Genomic DNA, 24307 nt, shown 5'->3' with positions numbered 1-24307 from the left:
CCAAATAGAACCATAATTCGTAGTTATTCAGCATCATAATTTACTGAGTAAAAGAACTAAAGAATTTTCACTTTTTATTTTCTACTTCCATCAGCACTCAGTAGGAATCTCTCTTTACAAGTCCACAATCCTTCATTAATGATTATTATATGAAAGTTAATAGTTATACATTCTGACGACCGGTCTGGCCTAGTGGGTAGTGACCCTGCCTGTGAAGCCAATGGCCCTGGGTTCGAATCCCGGTAAGGGCATTTTATTTGTGTGACGAGCACAGATATTTGTTACCGAGTCATGGATGTTTTCTATGTATTTAAGTAGGTATTTATATACCTATTATATTTATCGTTGTTTGAGTAACCACAACACAAGCTTTCTTGAGCTTACCGTGGGACTTAGTCAATTTGTGTAAGAATGTCCTTATGATATTGCATTAATATTATAATATTAATACAATTTACCTCCTTTACAACGTCGATAATTATAAAGCACATTCGTGTATTACGAATACCTACGTACTTACGTACTGTGTTTCTCGTGTTTTTATTTCTATGTACAATAAAGTATATACATACATACCTACTTACGTGTAAATGTGGGTACACACGTTTGGCATTGGCATGTTATGAGGAAATCTAATTAGTCTAATTACGCACTACATATTCCATGATATTTGCCTCGGGTAAACTTATTTGATAAGTATTATCGTATGAAAATTCGCCTGAAGGAATTATAGTCAAGAATAGAAGAAATACGTATTTTATTGAATTAAATGCTGGAGTAGATACTTCACTACAAGATGTAACAATAATAGTAGGAATCCGTTTAAGGATATATTCGGCATCGTGTTTTAATTCCGAAAAAATTGAAGAAATTTTTTTTTATAATGCCAAAAATGTTTGGCCTCAATATGGAGAATTGGCTGACTTGGACGACCTGCCCCATAGAAAAAAATGTTTTTTTTTTCGTCCAAAAATTTTTTCATCTACTTTTTCCTAATCAAAACACGATAACGAATATGCCCTTAAACGGATCCCTTTTATGTTTGTTACATTCTGTATCATATAAGTATATCATATTTATTGTTAAATCGTTAAACATGTTAAACGTTAAACATGCTAAAAAACTGAACTCTTAAGTTCAGTTTTTTAGCAACAAATACTTCGATTAATGTATCACAATCACAGTCGTGTTTTCATTTAGTCGTCACTACTTTTTGAGCACTTCGAATAAATCTCTGTATACGTAATTCATACACAATTAGGGATCGCAATCTTCTTTTGGGAACAATTAGTGGAAACTAGTTTTAGAAAAGGCACTTTGCGAAAGCTAGTTTGACTAAAAAATCCCAGTTCACGAAGACCTAACGGAAAACTAGTTTTGACTAGTGATAACGCGTTTTCATTGAGACGATACGAAACACTAGATTTAACTAGGGAAAACACGTTTTCACTAAAAACTGGTTTTTACGGTAACATATAAACATATCACTGCCAACTTGATGCAAAAAATCTGTGCAAACTGAGTAGTCCAGTTCCACTACCACCAGTTTTGACATTGACATATTCACTCACGTCTAAGTAACATACATTCTATGCATCTCGCTCGTACTCGCATATTAGTGCAAGCGAGATGTATAGAAAGTAATTTACGTAGACGCGAGCTAATATGTCAATGTCAAAACTAGTGGTAGCCGTACAGGTGTCTAACTGAAGTATTTTACCCAGGTCAAATGATCTACATGGATAACTGGAGGATGATGATGTACCTGGGGACTCCTGTGATGCCGGACCTCTCCGCACTGGTCTCCACAGGCCTGTACATCAACGACTTGTCCATGCATGACTTCAGCAGGTAAGATATTCAGTCATCCGTCGAGGCCTTGGCGATGCACTAGAGGATAGCTGGAGCAGCAGTACAAAGCATAATGGCGGCCGGGACCACGAACCGTCGAATGATGTCCAAAGAATTAGTTATTCGCATATCCAGAAGAAATCTTAATTAACTGCACCCATTCACTGCATAATATCCTCTATCAAAAGTATAATATATTAAACAGCAGGTAAGATACTATGTGGCCAATTCAAAGTTTCATTTTGATGTCAATGGATGTCAAAATCATGTCTTTTTACTCATAGATTTATTATGTTTTTACTATCATTCGCGCGTCGCGCGACTAGCTCACGCCAACATCTATGTAAGAGAAATGACCAGTAAAACTTTTTAGTCAAACTCTAAAATTCCAAAGAAGTCTACGTATACAAAGTCATTTCTTCAGTAATTCAGTATGCGAAGTAGGATTAGACCTCGGAAGTGACATTCTAAAAGTGACAGAATAAGAAAGCTACTTACGCCCACGATGAAAAGGGAATGTACTCGTAGTAACTGATATAAAATAGCTGAAATGATAATATTTTACCCCGAGGATTTTATATTAATAGCTAACCGCATGGTTTAGTTAGGTACATAATTATTCTCTTGTTAAGTAGGTACCTATACGCTTTAAAGAACATAGAAATGTCTTAAATAAAGGTAATTTTCTGAATTACATTACAAATTAATCATTTTGGAACGTAATTTACATTATAATTATACACATAAATTTAATTACTTGACGACATTGTTCGAAAGTTGTATGTAGATAATGTATTAAATTATTAATTAAATCACCACCAAACTTTGATAATCTCTCTAAGTGCATATGTGTGTCAAAAACTTAAGATTACGAGTATTAGCAACCGTGATAAATTGATAATGCCTGACAACATCAGAAACTTCTATTATTTACCTATTACTTCAAGACATTTTCTTTGTATATTTCGTATAATTGAATATATCGTTGAACACACAAAATGAAGATAAAATTTATTTAATAATAAACTATTTGCATTCTTCTAATAACTTCGATAAGTACTGACATTTTAATACCCTGAAGGAGCCAAACGTTAGGTAATATTGAGAAGGCCCCAGTAGGGACTATACATAAAGAGCTCTTAAGAAATTTGAGGAGCAATTCATCAATTTTATATTAATATTTTCGGTTTTAGAAGTTTGACCTTATTAACCTTATTTCTATGAAGAGACCATATTAATTCAGTGAAATATAATATTATCTTAATATCTAATCGGCTTTTCTCGTTTCGAGTTTTATATTACTAGTATCCATTATGAGAGTATAAACAAAAAGGAAAATGAAAATAATTATGAACAAAATCGACTTGCTATCACACAACAACAAATAGTTTCAAGGAAAATGAGGAAATTAAGAAGAGATTAATAACAGCTTTTAACAAAAAAAGAATCTGTATAATAATGTCCAAGTTATCGATGAAATTTTATGTAAAAATAAAGATTCGACTAATTGAACCTCCTCTTTTTTCTGAAGTCGATGAAATATAATTAATGATTGCATATGAAAAAGGTTATACCTAACAACGTTGTCACGAAAACTCTAGTTGGGTAAGTACTTACCACTCAAACTTTTTTAAACTTTCTAGAGACCTGATGTTAGCCGGGACGCAGCAATCCGTGGAGCTCAAACTAGCCCTGGACCAGGAGCAGCAGAAGAGCAAGAAACTAGAAGAATCCATGAGAAAACTGGACGAGGAGATGAAACGGACTGACGAGCTCTTGTACCAGATGATACCTAAGCAAGTTGCTGATAGACTAAGGAAGGGGGAGAACCCTATTGATACGTGCGAGGTAAGTTTTTGTCGATGTTTTCAAGCAAAAACTGAAACAGGACGGGTGTGAGGTGAGGATACTGAGGTAAAAATTGGATAAGGAGATGAAAAGGACTAACGAGCTCTTGTACCATATGATACCTAAGTTGCCGATCGACTAAGGAAGAGGGAGAACCCTATTGATACGTGGGAGGTAAGTTTTTGTCGATGTTTTCAAGCAAATAACTGAAACAGGTAAGGTATGAGGTGAGGTTTCCTAAGTAAAACTGGATGAGGAGATGAAAAGGACTAACGAGCTCTTGTACCAGATGATACCTAAGCAAGTTGCTGATAGACTAAGGAAGGGGGAGAACCCTATTGATACGTGCGAGGTAAGTTTCTGTCGATGTTTTCAAGCAAACAACTGAAACAGAAGGGATGTGAGGTGAGGAATCTGAGGTAAAAACTGGATAACAAGATTAAATGAACTGATTAACTGTTGTACCAGATGATACCTAACCTAAGCAAGTTGATGGTCGACGCTAAAGCGGTAAAACCCTATTGATACTTGTGAAGTGAGCTATCGGGTTGAGATTATTTAAAACTTAGATTCCGGGGTTTAGATGCTGTGCTAGTGAGCGATGAGATTTAAAAAAGTACCTAGCCCCACAGTAGTCGTGCCTTCATCTCAAACGATTCTTCTGAACATAAGCCCTTTTACAAGCGAAAGAGCACGCTTAAGTACAAAAGCAGTCTTTCCTTGGATTTAGGTTCAATATTTTTATGAGGTATTTGGTACGTGTACCCGTTTTCATTGATCTTCAATATAGTTTTTAAGTTTCTTACATATCTCATGTAACAAGAAAGCATATAATGCAAACTTTCTCTCAGTTACCCGTTCAAGAAGTATCTAAAGCGAATTTGAGTGAGTTGATTATTATTGTGTATATTTTATACCTTACGCTACAAAACTTAAGTTTCAATTTTACTTAGTATCGGAAATTCGCCCGCAACTTACAAAGTTATATTCAAGTTCATTTTAACTTTAGTGTCTGCTTAGCATAGATATTGATTAAGGGCTGCACGTGCACTTTGAGTGCTTTCATTTTCGTGTTTCGTGCTTTACATTTGTGAACAATTTACACATTTCACACTCACATGCGTAGCATAATGTTCTTAAAAGGATAGATGTAATAAAGGTGATCCCCGTGGATAACCCTCAATTAGGTGGTGTGGAGTAAATTTGTCCCCTGGAGCTAACTGCACTTAGAGAGGGCTCTATCTAAATCGCTGTGAAAATGACTTGGTGGAACTGTTATGTTAAGGATCGCTCACGTTAGAACGGGCCGTGTCCGGGCCGGAGCTTTCAGCTCATCGGTTTTCTATGGAAAGCATCACGTGATCACCTGTCATGTCATAGAAAAGTAAGCGCCGGAAGTTCCGGTCCGGGCACTGCCCGTTCTAACGTGTAATAAGCTCCTTTAACCTGTAATAAGAGACTGAAATGGGCTAGGGAGTACGAAGAGGTTGACATTCGAGGTAAGGCAGAGCAATTATGTCAAATGAGACAAGATTGTTACCTTAACCTCTAGCCGCCCAGAGACCTATAAAAAGGTCTCCTGTTCCATTCTAATTTGAACTTTGTGTTGACAAAATACATTTTAATTTTACTTGGCAAGGTTTGACGTATGGGCGGCTAATTGTTAAAATATATCACGAATACTCGCTCATAACTATAAGTATAAAATAATAAAAATTAGTACATTACGATACAAAGAGTGAAAAGTAGAAAATTCGCAACGAGTGGCGATAAACTGAAACACGACCGAAGGGAGCGTTTTAAATCGACACGAGTTGAGAATTACCTTTTCGCACGTGTATTGTACAACGTGTTACAGTACATATGGCCCTTTAAATTTTTGACATAGGCACGTATTGTCTTAATCCCGCCCTAGGGCGGTAAAGTAGCACCATCCTAGCGTAATAGTTATTTACGATACAAGTGCGGAAAAGAGGAAATTCGAAACGAGTGGCGATAAATTAAAACACGACCAAATGGAGTGTTTTAAATCGACACGATTTGCGAATTACCTATTCGCACGTGTATCGTACAACATTTTACAGTACATATGGCCCTTTAAACTTTTGACATATGCACGAAAAGTGCTATTTTACGCACTAGTGCGGGAAAATAGGACCACATGTACTGTAAAGTAAATTGAGGGTAAACTAAAAAGAATAGCACCACCCCATCTCGTCCCGTGGGTGTCGTATAGGGAAAACTGGCGACAGATATGCACATGAGCAAGGCTCGCCCGTATCCTTAGCGGGGTCCTTGCTCACAAGAGCTGTGCGCGCGCCACATCGAAAAAAAAAAAAGAAACACTACCCAATGAGTGGCACTGAAAAATATCAGTCATTGGCACCTATGTTTGTAGAATAGAGACTGTTCCCTTCTAAGTGGAAGATGCTTGCCATTGGTGCCGACGACGGGGAAGGTAAATCTTGTCTATTTACGCGAGAGGGATTGGACAATAAGATAGGTACCTACTTTACGGAATTGAAATGTTTCAAAATTACTAAGGTAACCGTACTAGTGCTCTACATGCTAATGCCCAATAGATGACACCTTGCTGTCACGCCCTCTATTGACAATGACTTAAGTTTCAAGATGACATGTACTGGTACCGTGTCGAGCACCAGTACGCTTACCTTAAATGATTTAGTGCTAAATATGTCAAGCTTTTGACTCTTAAACTCCTTGTAATCCAATATCCTTATGCATAGTAGTCATAATACGCCTAGGTTTTTTACAAATGTTACACATGAAATACCTAGTAGGCACTAATTAGAGTGTGTTTTGTTATCCGACGCTCCACCAAGGTGCGAGACGTGGGTGACGTCATCACCAAGCTTAAATGGAGTTGAGCGGGACATGTTGCTAGGCAGAGTGATGGCAGATGGACCAAAATGTTGACGGATTGGTGGCCGCTTTCGGATGAAAGAAGCGCCTGGCGTCCGTTGGCTCGTTGGGTGGATGACATTCAGAAAATCGCGGGGCACTTTTGGATGAGACTACCCCAGGACTGGGATAAGTGACGTACACGAAGAGAGGCCTATGCTCAGCAGTGGGCGACTGAAGGCTAGAATGATGATGATGTTTCGTTTTTCAGATGTTCCACAGCGTGTCCATCCTCTTCTCCGACGTGGTCACGTTCACGGAGATCTGCTCCCGCATCACCCCCATGGAAGTGGTGTCCATGCTAAACGCCATGTACTCCATCTTCGATACACTTACTGAACGGAACCGGGTCTATAAGGTATGTGTATTATAGGGACAAGGTTTGGACAGGGCTATAACCGCGAAAAACGAAGTTCGCAAATTGCGGGCATCTTCCTCTGTCACTCTAAGAACGCTGCGTCTTACGTAAGCGAACAACTCGCGAACGCGACGCGGCGCGGCGCGGCGCGGCGGGCCCAAGGTGTGCGCGTTCGCAACGAGATCGCCCACGTAGGACACTTCTATAGGTATCAAAGGATTGATTCACCCCGCGCCGCATCGCTTCACTTCGCGTTCGCGTGTTGTTCGCCTACGTAGTACGCTGCGTTACGCCTTCATTGGAGTAAAAGAGAAAGATCCCCGCAATTTGCGAATATCGGTTTTCGCGGTAGCCCCTCAGCTTATGCGTTGTCAGCATTCCGCGCGCCTACGGAAGGTCCAACGCATAGCTCGCTCCTTAGTTGTCTCCTGGCCCCAATTTCACCACGGTGACAGGTGCGACAATAGTAAAATCACTGTTGCTGACGTCACAGGCATCCATGGGCTACGGTTACCACTTACCATCGGGCGGCCCGTATTCCTGTTTGCCACCATCATAGTTTTATTAAAAAAAACTTTATTATATCGGAAAAAAACAGATATTTCTTTTGCGAAGTTTCTGACAATTGTCAAGATTTAGAAGAATTGTAGGTAATTCTTGACAGGTAATGAGTTATATGTCGGAATTTCGTGACAATTGTAGTGTTTCTTGTGACAATTGTCATAAACTTTACAAGAGAAATATCTGTTTTTTTTTTCGATTTAATAAGGTTTTTTTAAATAAAACAATGATGGTGGCAAACAGGAATACGGCCTGCCCGATGGTAAGCAGTAACCGTAGCCCATGGATGCCTGTGACGTCAGCAACAGTGATGTTTTACAATTGTCGCACCTGTCACCGTGGTGAAATTGGAGCCTGGTAGTGGTTGTGTGAATACAAGTTCTTAATTAAGTACTCCTGCATTTCTTATTACATACTCCCAGTTACCCCTATATGTATCGGGTTACCCGGTACTAACCCGGGGTTAACCGGTTACACCTGGAGTAACCATGTTAACATTTCAATTTGTCACAGTTTTAACGGGGTAACCCGGGGGGTTGGCGGGATGGTGTAAGTGGATTTAAGATAGATTACACGGGACGAAACAACAATGTTTGTCTAACCCCCACTCAGTTAACAAACCTGGGCAAATGTTCGCCACAAGGCCGCAAGTTGGGTCACTGTTAATTAAAACTTTCAAGTTTACTTTAATAGGTCCCGTCCCACTCGATTTTCATCGAGATTACACTTAATTTATAACACTTTTATCCCGTCTCGGTCCGCTCTTTACCGTATTTTTGAGCAATCCATTTAAAGTTGAAACTGATTTACCGATGACACTTATAGGCAAATCAAATTAGATAAAAAAAAGCATTTTGAGGAATTAATTCCCAGCAAGCTAGAAATCATTTTAATACTTTCATTAGGTACTAAATTCATATAATCCGAGTTTGCTCCATCCCAGGAGGTGTGGATAAATTTGGGAGCCTTAGGAGATACATTTTACCTTGGACTGATAAAACCACTCGCTGTGTAAAAGGAACCCACCGTCAAAATCAAGGTCACTACCAACAAGATGGCTGTAAATCAGACACTTAATAAAATCTGGATTTTACCACGATTTTACCAAAAAAAAAGAAATTCGATGTGGTGACCATTTTTTACAATGTTTGATACGACTTCATATTAAGGTATTTTTCAGATCCTCAGATGTAAGTTTTTATCATGATTAGAGCAAATTTTCCGTCGGACGTATCGTTTTTGAACTACAAGCAAAAAACTGAAAAAGAGCAAACTCGGTTTACGCTAATTTAGAACATATTACGCGTCGATATGATACATCTGTGGAACGACTTGTAGTGCAGGGAAAAGTCGAAGGCACAAGGCGCCAGGCACAAGGCGTCACTAATGCGTTGGTCAGACCTAGTCAAAAGTGCATTCAATGAACCACTCCATGAATGTACAAGAAGGGCTACAGTACGGGAGGAATGGTGACAGATTGTGAAGCTTGCCACCAGCCCTGATATGACGACCACGACCACTCTGACAAGAGTGTGACGACAAAGAAGAAGAACCAAATGAAGGTATTAAGACGATTTCCAGCTTGCTGGGAATTAATTCCTGAAACAAATCTAATTTGATTGGCCTAATATGCTTGAGTTGCGGGGTGGTGGTGGTTGTGACTTTTTAATTAAAACTGTGAGACATTTCCTGTGCTATTGCTATGTAATTTACCTCAGAAGATTATTGTTAGTAGAATTTAAATTAAAAGGATATTTGACGGTAAAGTGAGGTCAGCCCGCACGTTTAAACTGATTATTCTGCCTTTACTGTCAGCTGTGGCTGCCCGCTGACAGTTAACATCGGTAGAATAGTTTTAAAAGTGAGGGTAAAACTGATCTCCTAATCTACAGGATGATTCATGAGACTTGAGCAGGATCAAGCCTACGCATACAGTAAGTTATACAGTTAGTTATTAGCAACTGTTTCGTACCAGTATTTGTGAGATTAACTTTAATTTATTTTATACTGTTTTAAAAAAAGTTTTAATTTATTTACGACATTTATGGTCACCCTCACCCTCTTCGTTTTATTCCATTACAAGCTGATTACGAGTGCCAAATTTAATGACATCAGAGTCTAAGACTTTTGAAAAATCGTATCTCGCAAAGTGTGACATTTTATTTTCTTCATATTAAAAGTGCTGTCATAACGGTAAGAAAGGTTTTATCTTTGTTAATTAAATGTTGTAGGGTCTCCATGATTGTAGATAAATAAATTTGTCCTTACCAAAAAGTTTAACAACAGAAAAAAAGCGGCCAAGTGCGAGTCGGACTCGCCCATGAAGGGTTCCGTAAATTGCGGTTTACGATTTATGACGTATTAAAAAAAAACTACTTACTAGATCTTGTACAAACCAATTTTCGGTGGAAGTTTGCATGGTAATGTACTTCATATATTTTTTTGTTTTATCATTCTCTTATTTTAAAAGTTACAGGGGGGGGGGACACATTGTACCACTTTGGAAGTGTCACTCGCGCAAACTATTCAGTTTAGAAAAAAATGATATTAGAAACCTCAATATCATTTTTGAAGACCTATCCATAGATACCCCACACGTATGGGTTTGATGAAAGAATTTTGAGTTTCAGTTCTAAGTATGGGGAACCCCCAAAATTTATTGCTTTTCTTCTATTTTTGTGTGAAAATCTTAATGCGGTTCACAGAACAAGTACATCTACTTACCAAGTTTCAACAGTATAGTTCTTATAGTTTCGGAAAAAAGTGGCTGTGACATACGGACGGACAGACAGACAGACATGACGAATCCATAAGGATTCCGTTTTTTGCCATTTGGCTACGGAACCCTAAAAACGTGATTGTTTTACTTTAAAAAAAATTGTTGTGAACGATTCATTAACATTTACTGATTGTGTAGGCTTAGTCCTGCTCACGTCTCATGATACCCTGTATACAGACTGTATACCTACTATAGAGTTAAACCAAGAAAAGTCTGCAAGGATTTTGATAGCACACGCAGTGCAAGTGTTATTTTAAACGTTCAACTTCTATGAAATTATGACGATTAAATAACACTTGCACTGCGTGTGCTATCAAAATCGTTACAGACTTGTCATGGTCTAACTCTACGCACTTTCCGCATAACACTGACATTGTTGATAATGCTGCCATTACAGCCATTAAAAAGAAAGCAGTTTTACTTTTTTCTGTGATTAGAAAAGTCATTCAATTGAATTCCAAATTCAAATTTGTTTTCCAATTTCCTAAGTGCGTCATGGCAGTAAATAGGGATGATGGTGTCTTCATCCTTATTTACTGCCATGACGCATGTTGAATTTTATAACAAAATCTAGTAAAATAGATAGCAAATGAGCAATTTATCACATATTGTGGATATTAAAAAAAAATGGAAATAATACAAAAATACAGCACCTGAAAATTACAAAATTTAAGTTTTTTTTTAACTACTAAAAACGAAATAAGTAAGGATACCATTCGATTCCTCACATTTCATCCAAAAAAAAGATTGTATCGCAACTATATACATAAACGCAATATTTCACCGACAAAAACGCAATTTTCTTGTTTTGTTCATAGTGTTCATACTTCAAGATGGACTCTCAGTGACCTTGACGTCACGGTCACTTATCGTTTTGTTAGGGGCGTTTCGGGAGTGAAGTACGACTGTCGGACTTTGACTATCATTTCTGACTTTTGTATTGCTTTAATGCAATGGGTCCCATATAGACATTTGATCCTAAAAACAAACCTGATTGATTTTTACCATCAATGAAAATTTGTCATGTAGCCTATTTGTTGAATATCCAAAGAAAAATTTAAGAATCTATAATTGCAGGTGGAAACGATAGGAGATGCTTATATGGTTGTATCCGGGGCTCCTGAGAAAGAAGACAACCACGCCGAGAAAGTCTGCGATATGGCGCTTGACATGGTGGACGCCATCACTGACCTTAAGGATCCTAGCACAGGTACGGGGCAACACAATAAAATTATGAAGACTACTGCCAAATATTGGACCTGAGACTCCTGAGGGCTTCTGTGAAAGTTTGTGATTTGAGGCTTGATCATATTGGATACTATTAACTTACCACCACCTATCCACCTATCCAATTTCTTGGTCCAATTTCCTTGCGTCTCACTCTCTCGTTAAGCAAAATGTGAGACAAAATACACTTTGGACAGATGGAATACCAACCTTAAAGATCCATGTACAGTTATAAATATGAGAAAAAAAATCGGCTAATCCTTATCAACACGCAAGCATGCCCGGATAAATGTCCACTAGCTGTGGTTGTTCGATCTGACTTCGTGGCGTTTGATGTGAAAGGCCTATGTTCTGCGGTGGCCACTTTTAGCTGATAGATCGATGTCTGCCAACTAGTTTCCACCGTTCCTCTGTTCTAGGCTCTCATCTCTCTATAAGAGTGGGCGTTCACTCCGGTGCAGTCGTAGCCGGCATTGTTGGCCTCAAAATGCCTCGATACTGCCTCTTCGGTGATTCCGTCAACACCGCCTCGCGAATGGAGTCCACCTCGGAAGCCATGAGGATCCATATATCGGAGACGACACAAGAGCTACTCTCGCCCTCTTATATGGTGCAGGAGAGGGGAGAAATACAGGTTAAAGGGAAAGGTTAGTGCTTACACAAATACCATATATAGTGCTGGGCTACATTGAAATAACTAGGCAACAGCTTCATAAATGTCCCATTTTCATTAAAGTATATCATTGTGTCAATGCAAAATTAATGCAGACATAAGATGACTAGATTTTAGTATCTACAAAGCGAAAAAAAACTACTAATCTTACCTCACTCTATGAGTGGAACCGGAATTGTAAAAATGATATTTTGTAACTTCTTCCAAAGGTGTGTCTAAGATCCTTTCTTTCATGACAATTTAGTCATAAGGCCAGGAGGTCTTAATGTCAGCGTTTGAAACCCAAATTTTAGTTTTAGAATGTTTGTAACTAACTAATTTCAAATTCCAGGCTCAATGAAGACCTACTGGCTCGAAGGTAGGGAGTCCAGACCTTCCCTAACCAAGGTGATATCGCCCCAACTCCAACCAGGGATGGAGCCAGAATGGGAGCGAGCGGCTGATGTCAGAGACTCCATTGCTGAGTATTCTGCGCAGCAGTTCTTGAATAAGGAGAACAACGGTTTGCAGGTGGCTAATGCCGTGCATAACTCTGGACCGTGCTCGTTGGTCAGTCTATCAGGTAAATATTCATTTAGTCACATTATGGTTGATGTGACCCTGGTACCTAGTATTCTCCTCACTCTCTTAAATAAATAAATATTATAGGACAATTTTACACAGATCGACCTAGTCCCAGTAAGCTCAATAAGGCTTGTGTTTTTTTTTTATACCACATCGGTGGCAAACAAGCTTACGGCCCGCCTGATGGTAAGCAGTCACCGTAGCCTATGGACGCCTGCAACTCCAGAGGTGTTACTAGCGCGTTGCCGACCTTTTAAAAACCTGTACACTCCTTTTTTGAAGAACCCCATACTGTAGACCCTCGGGAAAACCTCGGAAGGGAGCTCATTCCACAGCCGGAGCGTCCGCGGGAGGAAATTCCTCTTAAATCGCACAGTACGCGACCATTTAGGTTCTAGGGTGTGAGGATGAACTGAACACCCTGCCGACGGCGAGCGGTGCGGTGATAGAAAGCGGCCGTTGGCATCATGTCAAATAATTCCTCAGAGCACAGCCCATTGCACAAGCGGTAGAACACACACAAGGAGGCAAAGTCTCTCCTTAGACTTAAAGGTTCAATACCGCTTGTGACTTTGGGATCATCGACGATTCGTACAGCGCGCCTTTGGACTGAGTCGAAGGGTCCAAGCTGGCATCCAGGTGCTCCTGCCCAAAGGTGACAGCAGTACTCCATATGGGGTCTGACTTGTTGTGTTGTGGGTACTAGACGACGATTGTATATAAGTAGGTAGAGGTGCGTATATTTATATCGGGTGGAACAGAACGAATTAAGGACTTTTACGCAAACAGGGAATTGTTTAGGCTACGTACTTTATTTTCTACTTAATTAATCACGTTAATATTTCTCACCGTTTTTGAGATACAGTTTGTTAAACATTAGTGCAAAAATCTGTATATTTCAACCCTATATTAAGTATGGATATACTAAGAGTCGCCTCCAGAATCTCGCGAACTAAATTGGCATTAGTTTGACAAATAAAATGATGCCAGGAATAGCAAAGAAAAAATAGTCACGAGTATATGTCGATAGAATGATATCGATAAGTAAGATATTGCACCAAAGAGTAGTATAATAATATTATTGCACTTACTACCCATGTGATAATTGTTTAGTGTGACCCACAAACGATTTCGATTTATATGCTGCGAAAAGTGGTTGATTCGATTGTGACGTTACCGATCAAATCAGGAGGTGCGGATGCGAAACGACTAATTTCGATGTTAGTATGCAGGTTTGGGGGCAATTTCAAGAGCTCGGTTGTCGCCATAAATCTAAAATTGTTGATTTAATTTTGTACATGTGGCCGGTAGATAAGATTGATCCATAATGATTTAAATTCTGACCTAATTGTGAACTTCAATATCCAGTTTAGGGACTGGTCTTTACAATCGAAGCAATAGGGATCACCGAGACGATTTAATCTTTGCTTCCACACCACACAAAGTAAATGAGAAATTAATCACATTGAACTTATTTGAAATTTTGAGCCAAAATCACTGTTTCTATGTTATCACCTAACTTGTTACTCTCGCCACAGAATAAATAATAGTACTAGGTACAGAAGACTCACTCTCTAACAAAACGCGTCTGTTACGATCAGGACAGATATGGCCGCTAGGTGGCGACAGCGCCACGCGCGGCTTATGGCTAGCCACCAAAATTGGTGTGGAGCGGACGTACTTTTAGCTACCTGTAGCAAAGCGACGAAATAGCGGAGTGAGCCACGCCTGCTCTCGCTGTAAGCTTTCCTAACAAATAAAACAAAATAAATAAAATAAGATATTTATTTAATTACAATATGTTTAACCAATACATTTTAACTGACCGCGCAACAGTAGCGCCCCTAGCGGTGAATTCTCGCGATATTCTCTAATGCAAACTTTTTGAAAATATCGATATGAACAGCATTGGCCAAACTGTGGTATCATTTGTGCACATTGACCTGTCAATTTAGTTCGCGAGATTCTGGAGGCAACTGTAGTATATATATCGTCGTCTAGTACCCGAAACACAAACCTTATTGAGCTTACTGTGGGACAAGGTCGATCTACTTATGTAAAATAGTCCTATAATATTTATTTAACTAGAACTATGCCGTCCAAATCTTCTGATTCCAGGGAACACTTTAGCCCAGCCGTCAACCCAAACAGTCCGGAACTCAGGGCACGCGACACCAACTCTGACGTCACCTATAGAAGAACGACGGATGTACTCGCCTGTCACTTTCCAAGATGTCGCGCGACGGAGCTTAGCTAACTCGCCGAATAGGACTGAGAAGCCCAGAGGTATGTCTCCCTCACACATACAGCCAATGGCCACGCCACTTCAACAGTCACGTAACCAGTGAATGAACTTCTTCTTCCTCGCGTTGTCCCGGTATTTTGCCACGGCTCATAGGGCCTGGGGTCCGCTTGACTACTAATCCCAAGAATTGACGTAGGCACTAGTTTTTACGAAACCGACTGCCATCTGACCTTCTAACCTAGAGGGGAAACTAGGCCTTATTGGGATTAGTCCGGTTTCCTCAAGACGTTTTCCTTCAACGAAAAGCAACTGGTAAATATCAAATGATATTTCGTACATAAGTTCCGAAAGATTCATTGGTACGAGCCGGGGTTTGAACCAGTGAATGAACGACGAATGTATTCTAGCATTGCCAACTCCACAAGACTGAGAAGACCAGAGGTAGGTACCTGTCAATCTCTCTCTCATCTTAGCGTATGTCCAAGTTGCACCTATCTACTATTACGGACCACCGCTCTACTATTTGATCTATCCGATCTATTGTATCCGATCTACTATTACCGCTAGACCAGTGGTATATGTCACTCTTTCTCTATTATCTTAGCGTATAAAGGATGACTCACGCTTGACCGGGCCGAGCCCGGGCCGAGGCGTCCGACATGTCATTTTCTATGACGGCTGATCGGTGATCACATGGTGCTTTCCATAGAAAACGAACGCTAAACTCTAGAGTGGGCCGGGGCCGGGTCGGAACTTCCGGCGCTTCGTTTTCTATCGAAACCACCACGTCATCACCGATCAGCTGTCATAGAAAATTACATGACTGACGCCTCGGCCCGGGCTCGGCCCGGTCAAGCGTGAGTCATCCTTTATACGCTAAGATAATAGAGAAAGAGTGACATATACCACTGGTCTAGATCGGATAGAATCGAATCGGATACAATAGATCGGATAGATCAAATAGTCTAGCGTGAGGCTTCTTTAAATATATCCTGATTGCTTCACTGTCCTCTTGGCACTTATACATATACCTATGGGTTATTAAAAGCATTTTGTAAACATATATAACATAATATAATACAAGCAAAAATCGTTTCAACTTCATTTGTTAGACATTCTGTACGGACATAGGTGATCGGGTGTCGGATGGTCTAGTTGGAGGCCTTAGAGCTCTTTCCCGCTGACGTCCAGTTTTTTGCGGGTTGGTTTTCTGCAGGATCCCGTTTTAGTAGTAACGTTCACACGAGCATTATGTTTGCGGGATACTGCACGCATACTAAAGAAAACGGGATCCCGCAGAAAACCGTACCCGCAAAAAACTGTACGTCAGTGGGAAAGAGCTCTTAGTTGCGAAGTTTGATTCCGGCCTCAGATACTTACTAGAGATTAGTCACTTTTCCTTTAATATATGGATTTTATTTCCGTTTATAACACCATGTTTGCAGATTCGAGGTCTAATTCGGCGAGCTTGGGCGGCAACTGGGCTGATACAGAGTCCCTCGCCACGGACCCTGCGAGGACCATCGACAGCCTCAATTCTATTTGGTAAATTGATGCTAAGTTTACCTTAAAATGTTCAAATTTCCTTCTATGGATTACCTAACCGAACGGTACTCGTACCGTCGGTAAATTTTATATTAAAGGAATAATGCAAAATGTTACACTTCCGGCAGGACTTAGAAATTTGGAGTATCGCTCGCAGACGTATCAGCTTGTTAAAAAATCGGTACCGTCGGTACCAAACGGAACCTAATTACTATAAGTATTCCTTTCATAAATCTTAACAGGTGAACAGTAAAAACCTTCACTTAATAACCTATCGTAAAATTACAAGAAACGTAATGATCTTTCACGTTTTTTCGTGTTTTATGAAGGATCCCTTCCCTTCTACCTATTTAGTCTAACGCTGCGTCTTACGTAAGCGAACAACTCGCGAACGCGACGCGGCGCGGCGCGGCGGGTCCAAGGCGTTCGCGTTCGCAACGAGATCGCCCACGTAGGACACTTCTATAGGTATCAAAGGATTCATTCACCCCGCGCCGCATCGCTTCGCTTCGCGTTCACGTGTTGTTCGCCTACGTAGTACGCTGCGTAAGCAATAACACGTCAGCGTCTGTCATTCGTCCGTCTGTAGTTACAGTGCGACGTCCCCTTGCAGAAACGGTACCGCGCCCCCCTCCAAAGAAAGGGAGGAGAACTTGGGTGATGCAGCTGTAAGTTTTATACTATATTCCACTAACCCGGGGTTAACCGGTTAAACCCAAACCCAGTGTCAAATTGTAGTGGTAACCATGTAACTCCAGGTTTAACCGGTTATCTCCGGGTTAGTGAATGATGTAAGTGGCCCTAAGTTCTAGTTCTAGTGCTTTGGTACTTGCCATATGTGGTTTTCCATCACAGAAGGGTTGTATGCTTCATGTGCAATAACGACGTTTCCATCTGAAACGTCAACCCGAAATTCTGATTGAAACGTCCTTATTGCAGTTCAAGCACAAGGACCCTTCTCTGATGGAAAGCCGCATATTCTCTAGCCGCCCAGATATTAAAACTTGCCAAGACAGATGCAATTTTGATTATTTGGCTTTGAATGGAACGGGAGGCCTTTCTATAGGCCTCTGGGCGGCTAGAAGATATAGATTAGAGATGCCCCGAATAGTGGGATTGGCTGAATACCGAATACCGAATATTTGGCCCCTCTCTCGGCCGAAGCGCCGAATATTCCGCTACCAAATATTCGGCATAAGATGCGAACATTTTGAGTCACGTTAATTATGAAAACTGTTCGCCAACAAAGCACAACGTTTGCTGATTTGACTTTTGTTGCTCAGAACTAGTGAATGTAGTTAGAGTCAATTAAATTAGACCCATGATAAAAATAAAAATATTTGTAATCAACAAATGCTCAAAAACAGGGTCTTCGTGTTTAACAACTTTCCAAGAAAACATGGCCGAATAGGCCGAATACCGAATAGTTGCCGAATATTCGTGGCATCTCTAATATATAGTTGCTATCTTGAATCTTCTTTCCTAGCATTAGTGATGGCTACTACTATCAACTCAATATTTACTCTTTATAAGTAAGTACTTAATTGGGTATTTTTTTTATATCGAATCGTTTATATATTTACATCAGTATTATGACAAGGCACTTTTAAAGCGTTTCAGCGTCTTAAGGCCTCATACGCACGAGCGCTTTTACAACGCGCGTTAAAAAAGCGCTTGAATGACACAAATGGATACATGTGTATTTATTCACACGACGGCGGTGGCGCTTTTTATCAAGCGTTGTTGGATTTACGACTTTAAGCCTTGGTAGTTAAATCGAATTTAGCGTGCGGACGAATTCAAGCGCATTTATAAAGCGCGTTGAAAAAGCGCTCGTGTGATGGGGCCTTAAGGATGACTCAAGCTAAAAAGGTCCGGGTACAAGCCGAGGCTTCCGACACTTCGTTTTCTTTGACGAGTGATCGGTGATCGTATGATGCTTTAATTCTATCGGATGCTTCGGCCCGGACCCGCACCGTTCTAACGTGAGTCTTTACGTTACCTATAACTTTAACTTTGGTGATATAAATACCCCTGCGTTACAGTGCGTGGCTCGAATGTCCGCAGTACACTCGGCGCCGCCCGCGTGCGTCGTCACAGACTCGTCACATCAACACAGCGCAGAGGAAATAGGTAGCTATAACATACCTTACCGTATAATACCACTACGTTAAGGCCCCAGTACACAATGGGCCATCGCCGGCCACTCCAAGGGACGCATTTATGCGTTAGAGGGAGCAAGTGATATTGCTATCTCATTCTACCGCATGGCTGCGTCCCTTGGAGTGGCCGGCGATGGCCCATTGTGTACTGGGGCCTTTACAGTGCGTGGCTCGAATGTCCGTAGTACACTCGGCGCCGCCCACTTGCCTTATCACAGACTCGACACATCAACACAGCGCAGAGTAAATAGGTAGCTATAACATACCTTACCGTATAATACCACTGCGTTACAGTGTGCGTCTCACGAATGTCTGTAGTACTCTCGGCGCCGCCTGCGTGCGTCGTCACAGACTCGTCACATCAACACAGCGCAGAGAAAATAGGTAGCTATAACATACCTTACCGTATAATACCACTGCGTTACAGTGTGCGTCTCACGAATGTCTGTAGTACTCTCGGCGCCGCCTGCGTGCGTCGTCACAGACTCGTCACATCAACACAGCGCAGAGAAAATAGGTAGCTATAACATACCTTACCGTATAATACCACTGCGTTACAGTGTGCGTCTCACGAATGTCTGTAGTACTCTCGGCGCCGCCTGCGTGCGTCGTCACAGACTCGTCACATCAACACAGCGCAGAGAAAATAGGTAGCTATAACATACCTTACCGTATAATACCACTGCGTTACAGTGCGTCTCTCGAATGTCAGTAGTACTCTCGGCGCCGCCCGCCTGTCTCGTCACAGACTCGTCACATCAACACAGCGCAGATGAAATAGCTAGAGCTAGGCGAATATTAGAATTATTTCCGTATCCATATACAATAAAGGTACCTACATCCTCCTTTGCCTACAGGAAGCCTTGCCAAGATAACAGTCGTACATCGACAGACGCCGATCTAAAAGAAAATATGTATAGGGATGATAGATGCAAAGAAAATTCACGTAATCTTTTCCATCTGTACATTATTTCACCTTCAATCGGTTCCTATCAACGATTGTCACTTGGCTATGCCCCCAGAACTCCCGACATGATATTGCTACATTTTAGTTTCTCCTGGGAACGTAGCACATAAATCATAGCGACTGCGCCAACTAAACCAAGTAGGTTTAATAACTGTGCAATAACCCAAAGCACATAAACCCTAACACCCTAACCCTATAAACATAATTGTATAAAAAATCTAAGAATACTCTTGTAAATAATTGTACTGTATCCTTTCAGAAACCGATACAGAATACCAAGACGCACACGAGCTCAGCCAAAGCCACATCTGCACTGTCTCAGAGGCCATCACAGAAAACCCCAAACCTGGCAAAGTGGGACGCTTTAAAGCCCGGATAGCACCCCACAAAACCTGCGTCACCAAGCCCCACAAGGAATCATTAAAGGACAAAAACCCCCCGGTCCATGGGCACCATCACACGAAGAACGTGAATCACCACCAGTGTTGTGGCGCGTTCGGAAACCCACATGTGAGACATAAAAATAATTCTAGCTGTCAACTTATTTAGGATTTTAGTTGAACACGGGTAATTACACTTTAGGCCTATGATGTATGTTGGATACTTAGTGATGACTGTGATGAGGCTCAATTTGACTTGTTTGATGGCAGCAGATATCGAACAATCTGGTGAAGTGTCTACGCCAGTGCCAGAGAAAATGTCAAAGTTGTTTTGTTCTATCAAAGTCATGTCCCAAATATCATGACGTGCTGATATTAAAATATTGAATTGAGTCCATTGGTTAAGGATTATAGAAACATTGATGTTGTTGATCGGTCACATTATGCAAATATTAGGTGGTAAGTATTATCATAATTGAATTTGAATTAAAATTCAATCAAGGTACTTACAGAAGAAAATAAAACCGTAATTTTGGTAGAAGCTCATTCTTTTTACTTATAGGTCTTTTTGTGAAAACTGCTAGTCGGGCAATTTTTTTTATCACTACCAAATTACGTATGAGCTTCCTGGACTCATGTTAAAGATTCTGACATTCCATGAATTTTCAAGTTGTAGTTCAGTTTTAGTAGGTAATTTGTGCAAAATTTTAGTTTATTTTCATTCTTAAAGAATGCAAGGTTTGTGTTGTTATAAATTATCTAGTCCGAGAAAGTATTGTATTATTTGTCGACATTTTAATCGATTAAAAAATACTCGTACGTTTATACGCGTAACTTTCGTTACACGGAATCAATAAAAATGTAGATAATATGTATATTTTTAAATTTATAAGCTGTAAGCTAAGCTTATTGGCATATTTTTATCGGTACTGGCCCCAATTTCACCATGGTGACAGGTGCGACAATTGTAAAATCACTGTTGCTGACGTCACAGGCATCCATGGGCTACGGTTACCACTTACCATCGGGCGGGCCGTATTCCTGTTTGCCACCATCATTGTTTTATTAAAAAAAACTTTATTATATCGGAAAAAAACAGATATTTCTTTTGCGAAGTTTCTGACAATTGTCAAGATTTAGAAGAATTGTAGGTAATTCTTGACAGGTAATGAGTTAATATATGTCGAAATTTCGAGACAATTGTAGTGTTTTTGTGACAATTGTCATAAACTTAGCAAGAGAAATAACTGTTTTTTTTTCGATATAATAAAGTTTTTTTTAATAAAACAATGATGGTGGCAAACAGGAATACGGCCCGCCCGATGGTAAGCGGTAACCGTAGCCCATGGATGCCTGTGACGTCAGCAACAGTGATGTTTTACAATTGTCGCACCTGTCACCGTGGTGAAATTGGAGCCTGGTCGTAGAAGAAAACATTTCAGTAATATCTGATTTATATCAATTAAAATTAAAACGCACTATAAATAACTTATTAGAAACAAAGTTAATATTTTTGAATCAAAGGTCTAAGTATTATTTTATTTGCAAAGGATTATATTATTCATAAAGTGCAATAAATTTGAGTTTTGACGGATTTAAAAAAACTAAAAAAAAACATCTGTGTTACACTGTTTGTATTGATTAGGTACACCTGCGTTACCTTTTTATAATAATTGGATAAACCATAAAATAAACAATATATTTTTTTACAATAATATTATATAGTGCAGCCATAATCCATATCATTTTAAAGTAAGATATATTTTGGAAAAATTTTATTCCAGTAAATATGTTATTGAACGCAAAATTGCTATTGTATAATATTTAAGTTATTGTTTTTATGGTGCATGCATGGCCATTCCAAAGATAATTCCAAAGATTGTAGCTTATTAGCTATCAAGTTAAAAAGAGCTTTACACGATGACAATAGGAAATAAAATACCAAATTGTATAAGGTAAGGTGGGGTGAGACTAACAGTTTATTTTGCACGGGGCAAGACAAACAGTATGAGGATTCCATACAAGTGATAGTCTTACCCCGGTGACAGTCTTAGCCCACCTTACTTTAACATACAATTTATTGACACTGTTTAACAGTGGTTTCTATAGAATTTTATTATAGATTGATGTATACTTGGGAATAAATAAAAGATACATACTTAATATTTTATAAAAGTTGTAACTGCATTGCGGATTAAAGTAAGAATTATTGGTAGTTGTTTTCGCAACAAAATATAGTTGTTATTTCGGTACACGGCGGGAAGAAGTTGATAACTGGAGATATTTTGTTGAAGAAATTTGAACTTAAAATGAAACTGTATAAGGTTCAAATTTCTTCAATTTTTTCCCGAAATTTATCAACTTCTTCCCGCCGTGTACGGATTTAATTTAAAACAAATGAAGAAATAAAATTATAATAAAGAGAGAAATAATAATAAGACATATATATCACAATTGTAGCTAAATTCTTGTTTTATTTATAATCTAGATCCAAAGAAAGGTAGTTAGATACCGAATGAGATTATATTTTTCAAGTTTAGGTCCAAATGAAACATGTATAGTATTGTATATTTTCAGTATTTTAGCTCGTAAGTTATAAAGTTTGACAATGTTTCTACTCTGAATGTTCCTGGTGTGTCAGTGTACACAATAAACTTGTAGTATTCAATGTTTTATTCAACACGTGGCACGTACAAAAATAATTATAACATTTATAAATTCACGAAACTATTAAACTGTGTCACAGTTGAACCTAGATAAATAATTATGTTTCTAATTTCGATATATATCGGCAAATATTATAACATATCTAGAATTTAATTATCAAAATATTTATTTAATTCATAAATATTTTTGTAGAACAATTCAATATTAAATGCCAAGTAATTTTGACAAAAATATGATGTTTACTGACTGTTTTTTTTTTTTTAATACTCTGGCAAGCAAACTTTGTCAGTAGAAAAAGGCGGCAAAGAATACTCGTAATGATTTACATTCAACTTGCATTTCGTTCACTAAAAATGTTTAAAGCGTAGTATTTCATTGATTACACATATTTTGAATGTTGACTAAAATATATTTAAAAAAAATATATATTTTTTAATTTAAAAGCATTGTAAATGCAGTCACGTCACAATTAGGAAACTAAGTAGGTAGCTCTAGGGGATTAAGAATAAGGAAAACCTTGTGGTAATGTGTATAATTAAATTATAGCAAATTATTATTGCTTGGCGCAATAAAATACTCATTGTTATATTATAATAGGTATATTAAAATAATCTCATCATTTGAAATATGCCTACGTAATAAAACTATCTAAATCCTTAAAGTTTTATGCTCAAATGTAATATAAAATGACACATATATACCTACAAGGTTGTCTTTATTACAAATCCGAAGTGATTTTTTCGTATTAAATCACAGTTTAATGTCGTATGCTAAGTCAATTAAGAATAATATTTTATCTAGTCTATTACTGTTGTACTTACTCATTTTTTTCTTTACTAATGTACTTAATTTATTCACACTTTAAGATTTATATTTTGTACACGTTAGGTAAGTATTCCTTATTGGGAATTTAAAAAATACGACTGGAAAAGTGTAACAGTGATGTTTTTAATTATAAATAAATATATATAATGATTTATTTTTTTATTTGATTTCTATCATTATTACATTTTGCCAGTGTGTGGTAATTTGTAGATACTATTATTATTGTTTCCTAGATACCGTTTCTCAAAATGCGTTTTTGAACGTTGAATGTATAAATGTTAGCTAGAAATTTACAGGGTTTTTAAAATTCAATTTTTGTTGTGATTTGTATAAATCGCTCTATTTTAGCACGTTATCCTGTAGAGGACATGTATAATAGTCACATTTGGTATTAAAATATGAGGTGCTATAGGTATGGTGTAGAGTTAGACCAAGAAAAGTCTGCAACGATTTTGATAGCATAGTGTTATTTATACGTCATAATTTCATAGAATTGACGTTTCAAATAAAACTTGCACTACGTGTGCTATCAAAATCGTTACAGACTTATCTTGGATTAACTCTAGTACTCTGTTTATTTTTTATGTCTATTTGATGTTTATGATCATGAACATAAAACTAATCAAATCAAATATTTGTCTAGATTTTTTTTTATATTTGCAACATAGTTTTGCTTCTGTGATTCTAAAACATCATATCAATTTGTTATGTTGCCTAACTTGGGAATCTTACT

General features: G+C 38.8%; 1 protein-coding gene across 1 annotated transcript in view; it reads left to right on the top strand.

Annotated features, from left to right (window-relative positions):
• The window catches only part of LOC134801358 (soluble guanylate cyclase 88E), a 58712-nt gene extending 38198 nt beyond the window's left edge, over positions 1–20514 (top strand). The window contains exons 6-16 of the mRNA XM_063773898.1: positions 1725–1851; positions 3495–3699; positions 6833–6979; positions 11397–11529; positions 11966–12193; positions 12551–12781; positions 14902–15069; positions 16474–16573; positions 17163–17241; positions 18619–18706; positions 19962–20514. Coding sequence (XP_063629968.1) covers positions 1725–1851; positions 3495–3699; positions 6833–6979; positions 11397–11529; positions 11966–12193; positions 12551–12781; positions 14902–15069; positions 16474–16573; positions 17163–17241; positions 18619–18706; positions 19962–20251 — 1796 coding nt within the window. The 3' untranslated portion in view covers positions 20252–20514. The remainder of the gene's footprint in view (positions 1–1724; positions 1852–3494; positions 3700–6832; positions 6980–11396; positions 11530–11965; positions 12194–12550; positions 12782–14901; positions 15070–16473; positions 16574–17162; positions 17242–18618; positions 18707–19961) is intronic.
• The last annotated feature ends 3793 nt before the right edge of the window (positions 20515–24307 follow it).

Source organism: Cydia splendana, chromosome 21, assembly GCF_910591565.1.
Source record: "Cydia splendana chromosome 21, ilCydSple1.2, whole genome shotgun sequence".
NCBI classification, from domain to species: Eukaryota; Metazoa; Arthropoda; class Insecta; order Lepidoptera; family Tortricidae; genus Cydia; species Cydia splendana.
Note: the sequence above shows the minus strand (reverse complement) of the source record. Positions and strands in the feature narration are given on the sequence as shown.